General features: G+C 35.1%; 1 protein-coding gene across 1 annotated transcript in view; it reads left to right on the top strand.

The window, feature by feature from the left end:
- The window catches only part of COL21A1 (collagen, type XXI, alpha 1), an 84,922-nt gene that overhangs the window by 52,460 nt on the left and 11,797 nt on the right, over nt 1–20,665 (top strand). The window contains exons 17-21 of the mRNA XM_010566372.1: nt 7,850–7,894; nt 8,245–8,298; nt 16,326–16,379; nt 17,702–17,755; nt 18,267–18,338. Of these exons, the coding sequence (XP_010564674.1) occupies nt 7,850–7,894; nt 8,245–8,298; nt 16,326–16,379; nt 17,702–17,755; nt 18,267–18,338 (279 nt within the window). The remainder of the gene's footprint in view (nt 1–7,849; nt 7,895–8,244; nt 8,299–16,325; nt 16,380–17,701; nt 17,756–18,266; nt 18,339–20,665) is intronic.

The raw sequence follows: 20,665 nt of genomic DNA, 5'->3' as shown, positions 1-20,665 counted from the left end.
ATTATATACCACAAATCAGATAGTACTCTGGGCTAATGAAACACAAGGAATGCAGCGCTTATGGGATCCTGTTCTTAGGTCAAGCTTGGAAAAAACTGACTTAAGGATTTTGACACATTTTACTCGTATTGGACCAATATAGAATAAGTTACTATAGGACCAGCAAAATCAAGGTTATTAGATCCACTAAGACCAAGAATAAAGAAATGTACCACAGAAACATTAAACACCTATATATTAACAAACCTATATATTAACACAATATTAAATGCACAGAAACAAACGTTGACTCTTATTGTGCAAATTAATTTTTGCTTTGGTAATTAGTTTTAGTAATTAAATCTAGTCTTAGTGATTGCTGCGTGAGTGTGATTTTCCTTCTTTGTGCTCTGGAAGGGTTTGATCCCAGTCTCTGCACCAACTTTTCTTAGCTATTTCTTAAACAGATAAGAGCTGCCAAGCAGACTAAGACTAAAGGAATTATCACAGAACTTTTTCTCTGACAATGGATAGGAATATGTAGAAAATTATTTTTTTTTCACCTGTTATTTACTGCCAGATTCTGTCTGTCGGAGCATTTGGGACTTCCGAAGCCAAAAATGCATGCTGGCCCATCCTACTTAATAGCCAGCAGTGGACCCATTTTCTAGTAATTTTACAGTCCTTTTTGGAACACAGTTTTACTGTTTTCATTTGCTACATCCTGTGACAAATTTCACTTTATGCACCATATGGAAAAAATGTATGATTTGTTGTTAAACCTACTGGCTCCTAATTTAACTGAGTGGCTCCTTACTACAGGAAAAGGGAATGGCTGAAAGTTGCATTCTTCTGCATCAGTGACCTGTGTGAACAGAACTGTGATTCTTGTAGTGTCAGACAGCCGGGCATATTGGGTGCAAGGAACAAAGCAGCAGTCAGTGCCCTTCGAGGAGGCTCCACCGTCCTCAGCCTGCCCTCTCTTATGTGTGCAAGGTGCTCAAATTGTGTGACCCACCATGGACTTTTCTCCATAATTTAAGTAGTGGGGAAATTTTAAAACATTTTAAAGGCATGTAACTGCTTGAACATCAGTGTGTTTACATGTAAGTATCAAACATAGGTCAGTTTATCAGCTGTTAGAAGTCAGTGTAAACTTTTTAGACAGATTGGATGTTGGTTTGCACAGTCTGTAAGGGTGGTGCCTGGCATGGCAGGCAGAGGGAGGGCATCACGGTGTCACCTGCAGGGCTGGGAGCTTGGCTTTGTCTGGCCACCTTTGGATCCACAAAGATTTGACAAGTCTGATACTCATATTATTTTGAAGGGTATTTACAAGAAACAGTGACACCAGATTCAGCCTGGGTCAGGTTATACACAGTTTTCATTTTCTGTTAGTATTTCCAGCTTTCACATTACAGTTTTCCAAGGTCTGTGTTGTTGGCAATGCAACAGGGGTCACTGTGTTCCACATCTAACATATGTGTGTTTTATTTTTAATAACTGATTTGCCAAAAAAAGTGTTGCAAACTCTGGTCTTATAAATGCAAATATCTTGGTAATGCTTTTTCCTTTCCTGCGTTTAATTTAAAGCTGCTATGCTAGTCCGGTGGATTCTTATTATGTCTGTGGGAATGCTTCTTTGTATTTAGCCCATTTTTCTTTGTCATCAATTCCAGCTACTCAGTAGTAGCAGATGCAGCTTCATTGAATTTCTTTTACATATATTTTGCTACTTTCCCCAGTAGAAAGTTTTATCCATTACCCAAATTGGGTTTGTGTCTTTCATTCTATTAGGATTATCAAGGATTTGCTGTAACCTTGTAAAAAGTATCTTGACTGTTGTACTTTTATCCAAATTATGGCTTGACTTGTACTTTTTTACATACCTCCAGTAAATCTCTCATGTCTCATCAAGTATGCTTTTTCAAGTAAGGATCAGTAATACATAAACAGCCATATTTTTCAGGTGTTTAAAGGGATCATGGGAACATCTGGGTAGATAGATATCTTCTGTGAATCCTGTTCTATTGCTATAGTTAATGTAATGTCCTTTAGTGTCTTCCCAGAATCAGAATTGCAGATTTTCAGAATAGAAGGAGCCATTTGATTGAAACATAATTCAGAGAACTCTAGAAAACACTAGAAAAAACATCTTTTTATCAATAGTTACGACTTTTATCTGTTTTAAATGTGATCCTTCAGCTGACCCTGATTAACAGTTACCCTGTTGAAGAAAGAGTAGGGTCAAAATTAACACCATTCTAGCAATCTTCTTAAAAAGCCTATAGACTTTTTAAGACTGAAACTCTGATTACAGTTTATCAGTGACTTGCTGGGAGTCTTTTGTGAGGCTTGTGCCACTGCCTGAATTATGAATGATCATTAGGCATACAGTTTGAATTTTTGTTCTGTAAATGGGCAACAGCCCAGAATGTGACCATCTGTTAACAAAAGTTTCTCAATGTTACTCAGTGGATCCATTTTTTAAAATTAATATAATTTAAACAAGTTAGAGTCATGGCAAAATAACCTCACTGACCATCCTCATGAAAAAACAAAATATGAAAGCAGATACTATCTTAAGCCATAAAATAAACCATAATATCTACCAATATTCAACAGTAGTAATAGAGAAGCTGGTAGATTTTTTTCGTCCTAATAATGACCTCTGAAATAAAGGGTCTGTGTTTACCTTACATTTTACTGCTTCTTCATTTTTTCAGAAGGTCTCACTGTTTAAACAGGAAGTATTGTTTTATCATAACTTTAAAAATCTTGTTCATTTTTAATAGAGAAAAATGATATTATTTCAGGTATTTTTGTCTTGATGTTGAAAGAAGAATGGGTAGTTTGAAAAACTGTTCCATAGTGATTTGTCCTAGATAATATTTATGAAATATTTGACACATTACAAAATAAGTCCAGGTGTTCTGTATTCAGTGAGGAGCCTGTTTAAAGCAGTATGTTGAAGGAGTACAGTTTTGTATACCCTAAGAAAATAAGATAATAATAAGATAATGATACTACTATTGTCACCATCTTTTGGGGGAATTGACTGCAAAAGAGTTCGCTCATAACAGAGAAGCTTTTGGAAATATTCTATAATTTTGCATCTTCCAGAGACAGAATTTTATGATAATGGATATGTTACCTGTAGTCTAGAAACTCCTACTTTCCATACTAGGGCTGTCAGTCAGTACTGAAGAATAAAGTCCTACCAGGCACTGAAGAGATGGGGAATATTAAAAGACAGTAGCAGAAAATAAAGAATACAATAGGCTAATAAATACTCATTTTAGGAGTAAAATAGTTTTTGTTTTGTTTTGTTCTGGGAAAAGTTTTTATGCATAGTTTCTTCTGCTGTTTGCAAGCATAAAGTTAAGCATGAGCGAGGTACACATAATCCATAATAATAGCTAGAAAAAGTCTGGAAGATATTTAGAGAAATGTAGCTTGTGGCTTAAGTAAAAATGCTTACACCTAGTCGATATGTATATAAGGCCTCAGGCAATTTACTTAATGGACTTTTTGTGGGGCTGCACAGAAAAAAATCCAGCTGTTTAGTATCATCCAAAACAAAAATAGACACTTCATGATTAATGAAAGCTACAAGAAAGATTTTCCAGGGATTGTGAAACCATGTTCCTTTTACAGTTAAATCTATTGTATCTGCCAGGTATTATCAAAGAATGGAAGATTTATTTAAATTGCTAAAACTGGGATAAACCAGAATATTTATACAGAATTGTATGAGTGTCATCATTGAAGCTCATCATCACCATAGACACAAATTCATGCTTTTAGGTGTTCTGAAGTCCCAGCTGTGGGGACTGCAGCTAAGGAAGACTGCATCAGGGATTTAGTTGCATGCCCAGATGAGCTTCATTCTGTGATGCAGCTGTGAGACCCATGGCTAAGCATTGCTATTTCTTGCAAGTAAAGCATACCCATAGTTCCTTTTACCTTTACACTTACATGTCTTGTGATTCTTAGCCAATGTGAAGACTTTGTCACAAGCTATCTGAGCCTATATAGACCTATCACACCAGGCATATACAAACAAGCAAAGCAAAGAAGAAAAAAAAAAAAAAGAGAATTTTTGCTCCAGAGAAGGAGACATCAAGGTGTGTGGGATTTGGTCGCCTAGGCACTGGCACCCAGAGCCGTTTGAGATGTATGAGGGCAACTGCAACATGTGGCATGTATGACAGTTCTTAGAGCAGACTGACATCTTTTTCAAAGGGTAGCTCAGCTATTCCACAGCACCTTCAGTGACACCAGAGATGATTCCAGTTACCTACATGGCATTCAAGTGTCACTTTAGGTCCTGGGGGTACCCCGCAAAGCCTCCCCAGGTCTGTTGCAAGAGTGAAAGCTGACAGGCTTCTAGGTATACATAGGTGACACAGGGTGGAAGATAAATGATTAAACAGGCAAAGGAGGCTGAATAAAAGGTAAAGACAGCAGTGTCTTGACAACTAAAAAATCTTTGTTAGCTGCTAGACTGATACATGATCACATTAGTTTTTAGGTGCAAACTCAGCGGTGTGTGATAAAACTGCAGCTGAGAATCTTTAGAATAGACATGTTTTTAAACCAAGGAATTAGGTTTACTAGGCTATCTTGCTGGCTTTAAATTTCATGTGATTACAGCACTTGCTGATAAAGGCTAAAATAATGAATAATACTACAGTCTCTTATGCAGTAAGGGAAAACTTCCCATTTAAGGGAAGATTTCAGAGAAAGGTAGGCATTTGAATGAAATTAAGGTAATTGAGAAAGTCAGACTGATGGTGCTGAAAGAACTAAGGCAGTGGTAAGGCTTGCAATAAACTTCGGTTTTAAATATGAAGAAACACTGACTAAATCGTATGTGAAATTTGATGTTAAAGAAGAAGGGGAACAAATTAACTGATTCAGAAGTGTAAGATGGTCCAACTCACGTAAGGACAGAAATCACTAAAGCACAGTAGTTGCTTTGATTTTTAGCAATTCGGGCTAGAAATGTAATGCTATGTTTTATTGGTATTATAAGTGCATATATGATAAGTACAAATCATTTAAGATAAGTTTTCTGGAAAGACAAAGAAAAGAAAATCTAGACTTACAACCCCTTTTTCTTATATCATATGAACAAAATGTTACTTGATAGCTTTGCAAAGGACATCCCCAAAGGCAATTTTTTTTCCGTAGGACAATGAATCATGAATTATTCCATAACATTGATTCTGTTACTCCCAGTGGGTGGTAGTTTTCCCATTTGTAGCAGTTCCAAACATTGTGTTTCCCTTAGTGGCAGAAAAATTGCATGATGAATCTGTTTCGTATTAAATTTTGATTAAACACAGGCATTTGTGATATTTTTAGCTACAATATACTCTTCACAAAAATTACAGTTTTATCTTACAAATGGAGTAAAACTAAGTTGCTTTGCTCCATGCTTTAAAGTAAGAAAACATTTTTTTGATAATTAGAGTAAGTACTTATTTTGATAGTTTGTTAGTGTTATGTCACCCTATTAAACATAACTTCCTATTAAAAGTGCCTTATTACTCATAGTGGACAAAAAAATGCTCAGATTCTAAGGATTTGTACTGCATGTGAAATCTCTGTTTAGGAATAAGGCACATTTCCAAAGCTTGGTTTGGCTTTTGACCTAGAAGTTAGGGAGGAAACTCAGGATATCTAAACTACTTTTTTACCTTGTCTTCTGGGAAAGTGCAAATAATTCTAATTGGCATAACCAGAGATTATCCATGTAAAAGGAAGTAATAGATTGGGAATAGATAATGAGAAGGAAACCAGATTTATTTTTTAGGCATCCTGGAGCTGATCCTACAGAAATTAGTTTTTGTAATTACTGAACCATGGAAGCTATACAGAAAGATAACTGTCATGGGAAAAACTCATTCTTTGTGACCAAATTAGCCACTTCATTGTCCTTCTTTCGTGCCAACGGACGTGTAGAGAATAACTGAAGATCTCCACCCCATGTACTCTGGGAATCACTCATACTAGCATAAGTGATAGATTCATTCTTAGCTGAGTGAATGTCAATGAGCCCTAAGAGAATTTTAAGGGTCTGGACCAGCTCCCACTGAAATAAGAGCCTAAGCTCTCTGTACTTCAGTAGTGCAGAATCAATCAGAATAAAAAAAAAGAGGGAAAAAAAGGAAATATGACTTAGTTTTACAATTGTTGTTTGAGTTTTATCCTTCTTTGCCACTGATGTAAGGGTAAACTTAAATGTCTTATATGAGCAATTTCTTTTAGCCAAGGAAGTTCAACACAGCTCAGCTGGTCATTGTGTTTCTTCTTTTAGGCATACTTATATAACGGTAAATAATTCGCTGTGTTGGATAAGTGTGTGGAACCATCTTCTCTCAGGCCTGCAAATAGCATAGAAATGTAACCATGGAAAGCTTTGGTACATCCTTTCAGTAGGAGAAGGTTGCTTCCTAGTGGGAGGTTTTTTCAGCATATATGAAATTCTGTTTTGTATTACAGGTACAGATATTTATAATTTAGTGTTATATTTTACAGCTACAGAAACTAACTGTTAAAATAATTATACTGAGTACTCATGGACAGGTCAGGAAATTCCTAAATATGGTGATAAATATGCCCTATTTCCCATATCTTTATTTGTGCAAAAGGTCTAAGATGATTGTGGACAAAAGTTTAGCAAGAAGAGTTATGTTACACAATGTGAGTAGAAGTCTCAGAATAAGGCATTCTTTTCCAGTTCTTTTTATTATATTCTTTGATCTCTAATTTTAATGATAGCTACATTGGAATTTTGATGACCTGTAAAATGCTCAGGATGTCATTGTTAACTCATGTGCCATTGACAAATGAACTGTTTCTTCTTGCTGGGGTCATTATTAGCTGAAACTGGGTGTAAACTGCAAAACAATGCCAATTCCAAGCCAGCGTTGCACAGATGTAATCCATATGGAAACTATCAGGTTATTCCTGGTTGTTATATTCATGTTAATTTATTTTTTTTCCCCCACAAAATGCATTTGTTTTGACGGTGTCTAGAATAGTATTCTTGTTTTCACCGCAGAATATTAATTTCAATATTAGATTAAAATGTAAAGTCTGTAAGCCAAATTCTTGCTGCAGATTAATGATGGTACAAGTAAGAACAGTGTCTGTCCAATAAATTTGAATAGTTTTACTTGAGAGAAAAAATAGATTAACTAAATGTTGACTACAGTTTTAAATATATATGGAGTTTTGTTTTAAAACTGAATTATGTTCAATTAAATGATCACTGTAAGAAAGCTGTGAGATATACTTTAGAGCTAAATGAGCAATGATGCTGAGGAAATGACAGAGATCTTCAAGTATTGTGGAAGCTAGCATACATCAAATAGGATTATAACTGTCTCTTGCATTCTGTTACCATCACTGCATTTTAGATAGGAAAATAGGATTTGTCATACTCATGGTCCTATTGACCAGAACTTTTGCTCTGTCTTATGTGGAAAATGTTATGGATAATGAAAAGTGGTTTCTTTCCCTGTGTCATTCAGGGTTTTCAGTAAAGCATTGCAGCCCTTGTTGGGCAACCGGGAGCATGTGAGCCTGCCCAGCGGCAGGGATGGACTCCTGGCATGAAGGCACTGGGGAGCGACTGAACATTAAGTGTTTCATTGTATCCCCAGGTGAAATAGTTTGCATGTTTCCAGCTGAAGCTCTTTTCTTTTACATGTTTTTTTAATTTTCTATTTCCTGCCCATATTTTGAACCCCAATCACATGGCAAATGTTAAATTTATGAGGACCTGAAGTGGGGGTTATATATTATTTTCTGGAGAAACTATTCCATATATTTAAAAGGTTTTCTTTTTTTCCCTCAGGGAATTCCTGGAATCCCTGGAAATCAAGGAGCAAAAGGACAAAAGGTATTATTAATAGTTCAAAACACAGTTAAAACCTGTGCATACATATATACCCATTCCAAAGTAAAGGTTCAGTCTGTGCTCAGAGAAAAGTTTTCATAGTGGGGATTTAGGACATCAAATCATGCTGCAAATGAATGGAGACATGCTCCAAACTCTTTGTGGCGTGTTTGAAAATCTCTCATTAGGTTTTATTTCAACTACTCCAGAAGGAATGAATAATTTAAAAGTAACAAAGTTAATTTCATAGTACTTCGAGAAATCCTAACTAAATAAATTAAAGAATATTTTAAAAATTTGTTAACTATACATACATTAATCACAGAATTCTTCTCTTTATGTAAAAAATACAGGGCGAAATTGGACCACCGGGTCAACCAGGAGCAAAAGGGTCACCAGGAGATACTGTAAGTTTGCAAAATGGTGTTATTATGTACAAATAATTCTGATGCTGTCATTCTCTACTTCTAATAAGCAAACAAGCAATGGGAAATACAGTAGCAACCTAGCACTTTCAGGTTGGCAAATATGATTAGACTAAGTCTAATCTCTGAATTCCCCCCAAAATATTATATACCCACTTTTCTTTTAAAATTGATGATTTCCTGATTGCACATTTGATAAACAAATCCAGCAAACACATTATTCTGAATTTACTCTCTGAATTAATTAACTTTATATTAACAGTGAAAGTACTCAAGTAAATTTATTTTGAAGGTTAAGACCGACTTAAATATTGTCATATTGTGCAATGGATTTCTGAAGATGAATTTCAGGATGCTTTTTGTGATAGTGCTCTTTTGACAAAGACTGTGAGAATAGCTGAGATCACTGAATTCGCAAAGTGCTTAAAGAGAGATTTTTATTTCGGAATGTAGGAGACTGAAAATAATTAATTCTTTTTGGACAGTCCAGCTTACCACATCTTTGTTGTTGTCTGAGTAGGGTGATTTCTATGTTCTTTATAATCCTTTAGAAATCACAGTAGTAAAGTGTGTTCTCAAAGTTGGTGCACGTATATATAGACTTCAAAAAATGGAAATTTTAAAGGCAAAAGGAACAGCTGCTTAAAACTATTTGGAGATCTTTCTTTAGTTAGTAGGAAATTCATCACTGGTTGAACATATGCTGCCTTAAAAAATAATTATCTTTTCTATTGAAAAGTTCAACAATGTTTAGATGGTTCCATCATTAATCATCCTCACTGTTAACATTTTGCGCTTGAGATGTTTTACCTTCTTTGCTGACTAAAATGCTTCTGACTTTCCTGAGAGATATGTGGCTTAACATCATAAATAAGCTGTTTACTGTGACTTTTTATTTAGTTAAAGAGCCTATGTTTCACCCTGCATTCAACCTCAAGCATATCAGCATAGGCTATTACTGCTAGAATGAAGTAAATACTGTAGAGAATTAAGTACAGAATTAAGACTGATGCTATTGTCTCTATGAGCAACAGATTAGTAAATGACTAAAAAGTTTTAACCTTATAAGAAATTTGTTGTTTATTCTTAGTGTATATAGCCATATGGTAGTATAAGAGATTTTATGTATGTGTATTCAGGCTACAGAATTAGTAACACTTGTCAGGGAAAAAATTAGGTAACACTTCTTGATTTGTAGCTGAACGGTATATGCAAATGTTTTAATGTGTGACAACAAAGGGAAGAAGATCACTTGCTTTTTTCTTCCCTTGTTGCCTCATCTTGAGATTCACTGTATGTTGTGCATGTAACAGGCTTGTCCATGCCGAGTCCAAATAGAAGAAATTTCAGTTTCTCAGGAAGCCAAGAAAGCAGTTCAATGAAAATATTTAACTGGGAAATTTCAGCATTTCTGTAGTATTTACTGGGTGAAATATGATTACATGGGAAACTAAGATACTGCTTAATTTCTTTAGCTTGGAAAATCCATTTGAAGATAAATAATCAGTGAGACCAACTCTGTATGTGATTTTGATTTTGATAATAGTGATCAGTTTTCTAATATCTGAACCCAGAAGAAGTATCAGATTCTTATAAATGCTTTGATAGCATTGCTTTGATAAATAAGAGACTAACACATAAAAACTTACGAAAATTAATCTCAGATCAATAATTCTCTTGCTAATTAGTTCTATCTGAAATGGAAGGGTGAAAGGAAGTAGTAAATGAAATTATCAGGACAAAGCTGAGGGATTTCAATAGCAGCAAGAAGGAAATGCTCTGGATAGAGCTTCAGAAAAATCATTAGAAATAAGCAGATGACATTCATGAACTGGAAGGAGAGACTAAGAAGCTTAGATAGTGATGCCTGCATTGTAGGTACAAATGGTGCTGACCATTTTATTCCTAAATAGGGAAGCTATGGTTAGAAGTTGCAATATTCCTTCTATCAGCAGCAAAAGACGAAGCTATGGCAAATGTAAGTTTTTGGCCCAGTGGCATATTTGAAGTGTGGAAATTATGGGTGAAAGCTGTGAACTCTCTGCTGCCTTTGCCATTATGTTAAGCCTCTTGATATTTTGGCAACAGGTGAGAGAACATTGCTATACATTTATATGTATTTATATGGCACGTCTCTGTCCAGGTTGTTACTGGTGCATGTTTACCTCCAAGACAGAAAGGGTACCCCAAAACCAGGAGTCTTTTTTCTCCAGAGAAAAAGAAAATACACATTGATGTATTGGAATTCAGAGCTTTAGGAGGAGTTTGGTTACAAGGAGCCCAAGTTAAGGGCTCACTATAAGTAAATAGTGACTAAAAATACGATAGTTTCCATCCCCAAGAGCAAAGTAATGAAAGGGGTTTTCTTTTCTGGGAAGATACTGCAGCTGTTTTGTCAGATATCTGAGTCACATATGAGTCTTGAACATGATGTCAGACATTCTCATTCACTTCAGAATATTGAATCAGGAGTGGGAAATTTGTTCTTGATATCATTTTAATGAATGGAGTTTTCCAGAAGTTTGTCGCTTGCTTTCAACTGGAAATACAGTCTGCTTTCCATTAGAGTTCTACACTTTCAGAGTTGGAAGTCACAGAGAGAAATAATGCTTTTCCATGGCTGTCTAAGGATCACCAAAAGACTAAGTCAGATGCAGTTTCCCAGATGTTGCCTACATCTGGCCAGCAAAGACAGTTTTGGTTTGTGGATTTTCTGAGCTTGGTGATAAGGAGTCTCATGCTCTTCTCACACACAGCAGACCTGACAGTAAAGGATTAGAGAAGACTGTATGCCCCAGTTACAACACATGTGGATGCTGGATGGTTCTTTATTTCTAGAAAGAGCCTGTTCCTCTCCAGTTACTCCTGGTATTAAGAGCAATATATGCCTACCCGGCTAAACAGAGCATGTACTTGGCCTAAGGCTTATCTAAATCTGAGTCCTCTCTATCCTTGCTATTTTTTATTATATCTTAGTGTTGAAGTTTTGATTATGTGCATCTTTTCAGTTTAAGTCCTTTCAGTATCTGTAACTCCCACTGCCCTCTCCCTGAAAGCATGTCTGTATTTTTTTCTGCCCCAGATTTATTGGGATTTTGTCATTTTGTATGGGATTATTTGATTGATTACTTGGTGAGAGGATCTTTGATTTAATAAAACGTTATGTCCATTGTGGGAAGACTTCTTGTTTTTCACTGGCCATTTGTTCTCTATTTTTCTATGAGGGTTGCCTTTTCTGTCCAGTCAGAAGGTAGATGAACTTCAGATGCTTAAGGCTGAATAGTAGTCTAATTTTACTTTTCAGAGGGAATATATTTGTGGACCCCTCCCAAGTTTCTATTTGATCTATCTGAATTGCACTTAAATCATGTGCTAGACTTCATTTGTAATCAGTCCAGTTGTTCAGACCTCCAAAGGGAGGAACGATCACACACTCTGTAAGTCAAGGTTTGCTGTGTGTCTGTCCAGTAATGTACGTCTATCCCATCACAAGTAAACCTCACCATTTCGGAGGTGGTCTTTTGGTTTTGACTGTGCATTTGTCAGAATGATGTTGAGATCATTGATTCCACAAAGGATTCTTAAATCTTTACTTTGGCATGCTCTGATTATGCTGAGTACTGCTTAGTCATGTGGAATCCAAATGGATATGTGGATTATCACTCGAAGAAGCTGAGGAAGTTGTTAAACTGTAAATAGACTGACTTTTCAAAGTTTTACACTCCACAGATCTCATCTTCTTTCCTACTTCTTAATTTTTCACTTTGTTTTATTGTTTTTCATCAAAGAAAATTCAGAAGAACTAAACGTGGCTTGTGCTTTCTCCTATATCTCTGTAGATAGCCACAGACAAAGGAGAGAGCCCTGAACTTGCTCTCTGAATAATGCTAGGTTTTAAAAAACTTGACTCTGGTTTCCAGATAACAACGATTATGTATAGGCATATGAATGTCTATAACAGTATTGAAGAGCTCACTTCTTTTTCCATGCTCACAGTTCCTTAATAAAATACATGATCAATTAAAATCCATGCAGCCCTGGTTGGAGAGAAAGATTGAAACCAGTTTTGGGTTTTACAAATTCTGGCCCACTCTGTCACCCAATACCTTCAGAATTTCCTCTACAACATACAGCTACCCTGCACACATCCAGCAGCTCTTCCTTTCCTGACTCCACCACAGGCATGACCACTGCATTACAGCTGTCAGAAGCTCTTTTGTATAAAGTGAGCACACTGGTTAATTTTCTTTTCATGAACTTAGAGGACGTTTTCAGCCATCTAAAGATCTTATCTGGAAAGAATGAATTTCCTTGACAACCAGTTATTGCAGTTGTTTAGATGAAATTTGGGTGAAACATTGCCTGGAAGTTCAGATGTCCCTACTCCTAGTTAACACATGCACATTTGGTCTCTCACCTGTGCCTCTCATCATTTTTATTGCCTATTGCTGGAAATTTTTTCTCCATTTCTTTCTGAGCAAAGTCGAACAAAATGCCGGAGGGAAGGCTGTATCGTCAGCGTTAATAAAGCCTTGTGGGATTCCAAAGTGTACGTATTTATTCAAGTAACTAACCTGCCATGTTTTCTTCAAATTTTATTTAGATAAATAACATCTGGTTCTTTACAGTTGAAAATAATTTATTCATGTTTCCTGTCAACTCATTTAATGTATCATTTGTCACCTGATAAAATAAGTAGGAAATTGATGCATGGAATATTTGAATACGTTATATGGCATTAGGCAATTTCAACCAGAAGAGATAGTGGGATTTTCCTTGTATTAGTCACACTGAATATGTTTGTTCCAGAAAAAAACAGATGGAAAGCTTGTGGATGGTCTATTAATACCTTGGGAAAATTCTTCAGTAACAAGTTCTCCTTCAGTAATAACTATCCCTATTACATTGCCAACATCAGTAATTTATTTATTTATCTGCCACATAAATAGTGTCAGCTCTGGAAAATGGGGGAATAATGCTACATTTTATGTCCTTGAATTGCTCTTTGTTTTTATTCAGGACATGCTCTTCTCTTTTAATTTTACATGCCATAGTTTTCAGATTATGTTCTCAAGCTTTTCCTGTATTGCATCTGAAAGTTTTCTTCTTGCAGCCCAGTGATTTCATGTAGTTGTCTTCCTGTAATTTTTTAAATGAAATATGTTAAATATGGCCTAGTAATGAAAGTGCAAGAAAGGAAGCCAGGACAACTGGGTTTTATTTCTCCCTTTCCTGCAGATGTATGCCTGACCTTTAGTTATACTAAGCTTATTTTCTGATTTGCCTTCTCTAGTATATGTTTGCACATGTGTGGATATATACACATATCTGATTAAAAAAAAAAAGCTATTCTGTACACATAGTATTTCCACTTTGTATAAGATAAATTGAATGAGGGACATTTGTAATGAATGCTTACTGCTTCTGTAATCCAAGGACTGGTGTGAGCATAAAGTAGAAGTGATCTAGTGTGGGGTTGGTAGCGGGTAGGCTCTCAGCGTGTTACATGACTTGAAATGCAGGGCTACACTGAGGTGGCAATGTGAATGGAGCCAGAAATCCCCTAGTCACGTTTCTCATCCCTCCCCAAACTTGTGCTTGCTTTTCTCTACTGATTAACGTGCTAGTAATGAGCACAGAACAGGAATCTGAGAAGAAAATAATAATTTCACAATGTTTTTTGGAAAAGGAAGGTAGCCTTCAAGGAATGCAAAAAAGATCACACAATGAAGAGACCTGTATGTCAGAAGCGGAGAGGTCAATAGATAACATGAAATTTGATTTAAAACAGCCAAATTGAATTAAGCCTTACAGGGAAATGAAAATTAATAAAACTTTATTTTGCTATGTAAATAAAAAGTGAAAAAGTGAAGAAGCAGGCCTGATGTGCAAGTGAATTAAGACAGTCCTAATATAATCAAGGTTAGGTTCCAAAACCAAATTAATATTTTCTTACACTTGCTGTTACAAAGCTGGCGCTGAACATAGGCAAAAAGCAAACGGTTAATAGGAATACACTGTCTCTTAGGTTATGAGTGGAAGCAGACCTCAGAAACTTCTCTCCAGCTGGAGAGGAATTAGTAATTTCTATTCCAAAAGTGTGAAAGAAATGGTACAGGATATAGTAAACCTTTATTTACCAAATAATAGATCACCCTAGATTAACTGCATCATCTTTGATAAGACGACTGATTTTCTATGTAAGAACAAGCAGATCTAATCTTCAAAGTTCAGTAAATTGTTGGAAATTATTCAATGTGTCATATTATTAGTTATTTTAGCAAAATTGAAGTTTAATAGAAGAATTTTCATGTGCAATTGACTGAAAGGGAAAAGTCCGAGACTGAAGAAAATTGTCAGCAAAGTTACTCAAGTTTTAGTCTTGTGATTGATACCATTTATACGTATCCACAGACCTGTGTCTGTGGCCTAAAGAGCAAGTTGCTATGTTTATTGATGGAAAGTTTTGGTGACCAGTACTTACAACGCAGCAGGAAAGAAACCTGAGTTAATCTGTGCTGCCTCAGTTAACAGTAAAGCACAGGTGAAATACCAGAAAATTGATGAAATGCTGAAATACCTGGTAACAAAGAATTACTTCTTGTTCCAAATATTTTGAATTTTCTCTTGTATTTGCAAAAACAAAGTCATCCTTTTAGTTTTAGCAAAGAAAGTTAATAATTTTTTTGGCAAAACTGAGTTATAGTCTGTGTAAGAAATTACTGTAGACATACATTTATTTTTTATCACATGTAACTTTTGAAGCAGGTCTGAGATAGTCATGGAACTGAATATTTCCCAATATTTAGTACTAAATGGAAGGTGGTTGTTTTTATCTTTATGAAAGCAAAGATTAGATAACAATAATAACAGTAGGTTTTGAGAATACTATCAATTAGAATCATTGATAAAGCTTAATCTCTGACAAGTTAGATTTCCAGGCCTTATTTAATTGTTTGACTTTCTGTATTATTACACTTTTTTTTAATGCTGTGTCTTAAGTATACTCTTATAGCAGATCATATTTCAGAATATATATGCAAGTCTAAATAAAACAATAATAATATATTGTTTTTATTGACACCTGCATGCATCATAGAGTCAAAGACAAGTGAGATGAAGTGGTGAGAAAGACATATATTAACACCAGATGTAGAAAATACTATAAATGGGAATTCCTTCCTGGAAAATATGAGTTTTAAAAAAGATTTATTTTCTAATGTATACTCGAGAGTAGCTTTAAACAGACATTAAGAAAGCCAGCCATTTGATGGTTTAACACCCTTTAACTCTTATGTATGGAACAAAGACAACTAAACATGCCTTTATCAATACATTTCCATGAGAGGAGTCCAAGGGACTGTTTTGGCAGTGCTCTGGCTTTGTACATGTGCTGAAGTGTCATGATCTGAAATGGCAGAAGCTATTGGGTTCTTGAATGAACAGTTCAATTCTGAAGAATCTGGAAGAGATGCAAAGGTGTGTCCCCGAAGTTAACTGCTACCGATAAATCTCCACAAAGTTTGCAAAAGGAGTCAAGGCATGGCAGCCTTTGAGGGACACACAGTCAGAAAAAGGGAAAAGAATTATGAAATGCCACATAGACTTTTGCTGGTTTGGGAACCCTAAATGGAAACTAAAAAAATCTTGTGTCACTTTCAATGCCAGCTAAGGACATATTAAAGATACGTTAAAGATTAGATCACACAGGGTTTTGAGTTGCAGATTTTTTTCTCTCAGGAGTATTTCATGACAGCACTGTGCTTTTTTCCTGCATGTTTTTTTCCACTGTATAGTAGCCCTTCCTTAGGCCATAGAAGGTCTAAATAATCCACTGTGATGTATCAGAGGTACAGGCCTGTATAGTAATATGAAGAAAGACATTATATTTCCTGTCCTATTTATTTCACTATAGAAATATAATACTAATAATACTAATACACTGTACTGAAGCTATTATTCCTCTAGTTTAATGCAGAAATGTCTCTGTGTTTTTCACAAATAAATAGGGTTTGATGGGACCAGAAGGCTCATTTGGTCTTCCTGGAGCTCCTGGGCCTAAGGCAAGTGTTCATGTTAATTTGCTTGTGACTTTGATAAATGACTGCTTTATAGATGACAAAATGCCAGGATTTTGAGCTAATTATTTGGTATATTGAATATTGGTGAGTAGCTGTATGATTTTCCCAATATTACCTTATATGATAATTCAGTCTCAAGAGAGCTTAATGCAATTTAGTAAATGCTGCCTGTCATCCTTGAGGTCTGGAACAATTGCTGAAATGGTCATGAGACTTTGCTTCAGCTTTGCAGTCCTGGAAAATGTTCTACAATGCTGGGAGCCAGATAATTCTCAGTATACATCAGAACTTTCTGCCCATGTTATATTTATTTATATTTTAGTTGTGTTAAATAACATTACATGCTGCTTTTTCCACCCAAGGAGCCAAACTTATTTCAGAAAACTTTATTGATTGCACTGCCACTACAGCAAGAATTAATTTCACCCATGCACTCAGAAACTAAAATAGATACTATAAATCCAGATCTGTTAGTGTAACCTTTCAATTTAATCCAAGATGAGTTTTGGCCACTAAACACTGAATTGTATGTCCTAGAGAATATTTAGGAATACGGAATCCACTTCCTGAACTTTGTATTTACATTTAGCTCCATTTTCACCCATACATTATTTTATATCCAAAAGTACATATGTATTTATTTAAAATTGTATACTGAAGGTAACATTTTTTTAAAGTGGTCAATGTTTGCTATGGTCAAGAAGATTGAATACCTATGAAATGACTAAAAAATAAATTAGCTTTATTTTCATTTGTGGAAAATGCTTTTGTTTTGTATATTTTTCTCATTCAGAATATAAGCTGATTTTTAGACAATCATTCTTAATAAGCTCATTCTTACAGAATAGCATCATGAAGTAATCAATAATTCTTAGATTTTAATGAAAATCCTCATGCTGAATATATGCCTAATTTCATAGGCTACAATAAAAACCAAAACATAAATAAATATTTTGACTCAGACAGGTCCAAGGATTCTCAGAGTTTTATTAAATAAGATGGTGGAAATGTGAAGTCAGTACACAAAAACATGGTATGACTGGGCAAGGGAAATTAGGCAGGCGGGGAAGGGACAGGTGAGCAGAGGCTGGCAGGTCACATTTTGTCATCGGTATCTCATCTTTCCTAAGAGAAAGTTGAAACATCAGGTTTCCGGTAAGGGAGCAGAACTTCAGCCTTTCAGTCACAACCTGTGCCTATTTTTAAGAGCCAATTTCCCAGCAGTGTCTGTTTATGTTTTCTAGTCATACCACATGTGACAAAACGTACTGATGTATCAGCCACACTCTCATATTGTTATATAGGGTGATAAAGGCGAACCTGGAATACAGGGGAAACCAGGATCATCAGGAGCCAAGGTAAATATAAATCTGGAAGTATTCTAGTTAAAGAAGGGACTGATTTACTTTTCCATGGTTTACTGATTTTCCATGATTAGTTACAAGGCAGTTAGTTTCAATATAAAACAGTACTTAACAAAATTGCATCAGAATCCATTTGATGGCTTATTCTTAACTAATTTTATACTAGATTTTAGGCAATGTCAGCTGTTCATGAAGTTCAAACCTGCAAACGTTGCCATTGCTTCAGACAGTTCTATTTGTGTAATTTTGAAAAAACAACATCAAGTGTATTAAAAGGCAATTAAAAAAGATAAATACTGGAAAACTGAGGTTAAGAATTAGGAGTCTCTTTTGTGGCTTCTCCATATTCAACATCCCTTCACAAATTCTCCAGACGTTTCAATTATCCTCAGTTATAAAATTTCAAAATATCATAGCCAAAGCATATCACGTGACCTTGAGAAAACATGCAATATATGTTTTTACACACAACATATCACTAATACAGAACTATTGTATTACTCAGGGAGAACTAGGACTACCGGGTGCTCCAGGTGAACCAGGCTACCCAGGCATTCCTGGTACCCAGGGTATAAAGGTAAGTATTTTTTCCAGTTTTACATTAATTACATCTTTTATTGGAAGTACTTAAGTGCTTTTCTTATAAGTGATTGTTATTAAAGGAAAACCTTTTTCTAAATACATAATTATTATTAGAGAATAGTTGCTGTATTTTGGAAGGCCCATTCTTTAGAAGAACAGTTATTTTTCATAAGGAGGAGAGAAATGCCAAAACAGAGAAACTGTTAACATAAAATGCTACAACATAGGTATTAATGAAATTTCCATTATGAATTATAGTACATAATGGTATGTTCCATGCTTCTAGATTTACTCAATGTTATAGCAAGTGCTACATCCGTAAAGTCTATTGTACAAAGTCTTTTGTGGAGCTCCCATAAGAACTGGAGCAATTAACCCTAGGCTGCTGGGACAGATTCAGCTCAGTTAGCTTTAGGCAGTAAGAGTTATCTGATCTAACCAAGCTGTCCGGGTTCTCCCCATATTTAGCTGAGAGGGTCTGCGCTCCTTGGGGATTCATTAATTCACATCTCTACACCTTTCTTTGTCTGTAGCTGAAGCCTAGACAGTTAGCTAAATTAAATGTTGAAGTTCTAGACAGTACAAGTTAGGTTAGATTCTTGTACTTCTGCTGTACAGGTTGAAAATTATTTCTTCTTTTCAGATGAACCTATGTTTATTTCTCTTGCATACTGAGTTCTCATAAAGATCATGCCTTCAAGGATCTCACCGTCTCTTGGTGCAGCCTTACATCTATCAAACACTGCTATAGACGTGGTTGTGCTGAAATTCTTCTTTGCTGAAGAACCGTTTTGCAAACACATTGTAAAATTTCATATTGATGTTTGACTTATCTGGATAGCTATCCTTATTTTTAAAGTGTAGGTATGTAGGATTTTCTGACAGTCACATGTCTTTAAGGAGTCCCAGGTTGAAAAGATCATAGGCAATATTGTTCTGTGATATGTTTTGAAATTCAAGCACACAGCTTTTTGCATAACTTAAAGCTGTAACTAACATTACATTAAATACTTTACTAGAGATTTTCTTCTATAAGATGACAGCATTCAACTAAAAATCTACTGTGTGGTTGAAGCCTCTCAGTTTTGTCGCAGTCAATAAGGCAGAGCTTTTTGTTTGACTGGAAGCTGGAAAGCCCCTAGAATATTTCTTGCTTTAAAATACTGACTTATTTTTGTCTTACTGTAACTCACAGAACTCACTGGAGTGTGAACTGAGTCTCTTGAGGAAAAATCAGCTATGCTTTGTCTATAGAATGGGATTTAAGAACCTGAAAATTAGAAGTAATTGAAAATCATTTCTCTTTGTGTCCTGTGGGTAACTACCTGTGTTTTCTAAATGATGCTATTTCAGGACGGCACCTTTCTTCTATGTAACTTAACCAAGAAATGCAGAAAGACCAAGAATTTATGCTTGGTAAATTTAGGCAAATTTATGTGAAGGAAAGATGACAAGTTTATTTGAAACAGCTGGAGAAAAAATATTCACTATAATCTTAAATAACATGATTTGAGGATAATTTCAGGGTTGAACACCTGTCAGCTCTCATGGTTCAAAAGTGGTTGAAGTCAAATTAGTTCCACTGCTGTAAATTAATTAATTCTAATTGTAACTAAAGTTCTGACTTGTATCCATTACATTTTTAGTCTAAATTTTAATTAAGATTTCTTTATCCTGGACACTTTTAAAGCAATAATATGTGCATCCTGAAAATTAAATGTTTCATTACTTTGCAAGATAATGAGTACTGCTATTACTTTCATTATTTTATTGTATTTTTATGGGAAAATATGACTTTTTTTTTTACAGTGATTTTCTTAATCGGCATATACAAGTATAAAGCTTATTTCAATGTTATACTGTTTCTTTGGAGCAATATAAGTGATCTGATGTCATGTAACAGATAGATTTGTTTCCTTAGGATATAGTTTACTATAACAAGCATTACCTGCAACTATTCAAACTAGATCTTTTTCAAGCAGCAAGTTGTCAAGGCTAAAAATGTTGCTATATTTCCTATGACCCCCAATTTAATATTAAAATGTAAATTTTAAATTTAAAAATTTAATATTACTTTTAAATTCATTAACAAAAAATAATAAGTTAAATCATATTCTAAATTATATTTGATCTGATTTAATAACTTCAAATTTGAAAATATAGAAAAAATTTATATAAAAATAAATTAAATGTGTTTAGGTAATGTATCTGACACTTGTGTTGGAAATCTACCAGTGTTTCTTGGGAAATACTGGAGTCTCAACTAGGGCAAAGATTCCTCCATTACATATTCAAATTACAGATTTCAGAATAAACAGGAAA

The sequence above is a fragment of the Haliaeetus leucocephalus genome, unplaced genomic scaffold (assembly GCF_000737465.1).
Source record: "Haliaeetus leucocephalus isolate CR32 unplaced genomic scaffold, Haliaeetus_leucocephalus-4.0 Scaffold207, whole genome shotgun sequence".
NCBI lineage: Eukaryota > Metazoa > Chordata > Aves > Accipitriformes > Accipitridae > Haliaeetus > Haliaeetus leucocephalus.
The sequence above is the reverse complement of the archived record's forward strand: the minus strand, read 5'-3'. Positions and strand labels throughout refer to the sequence as shown.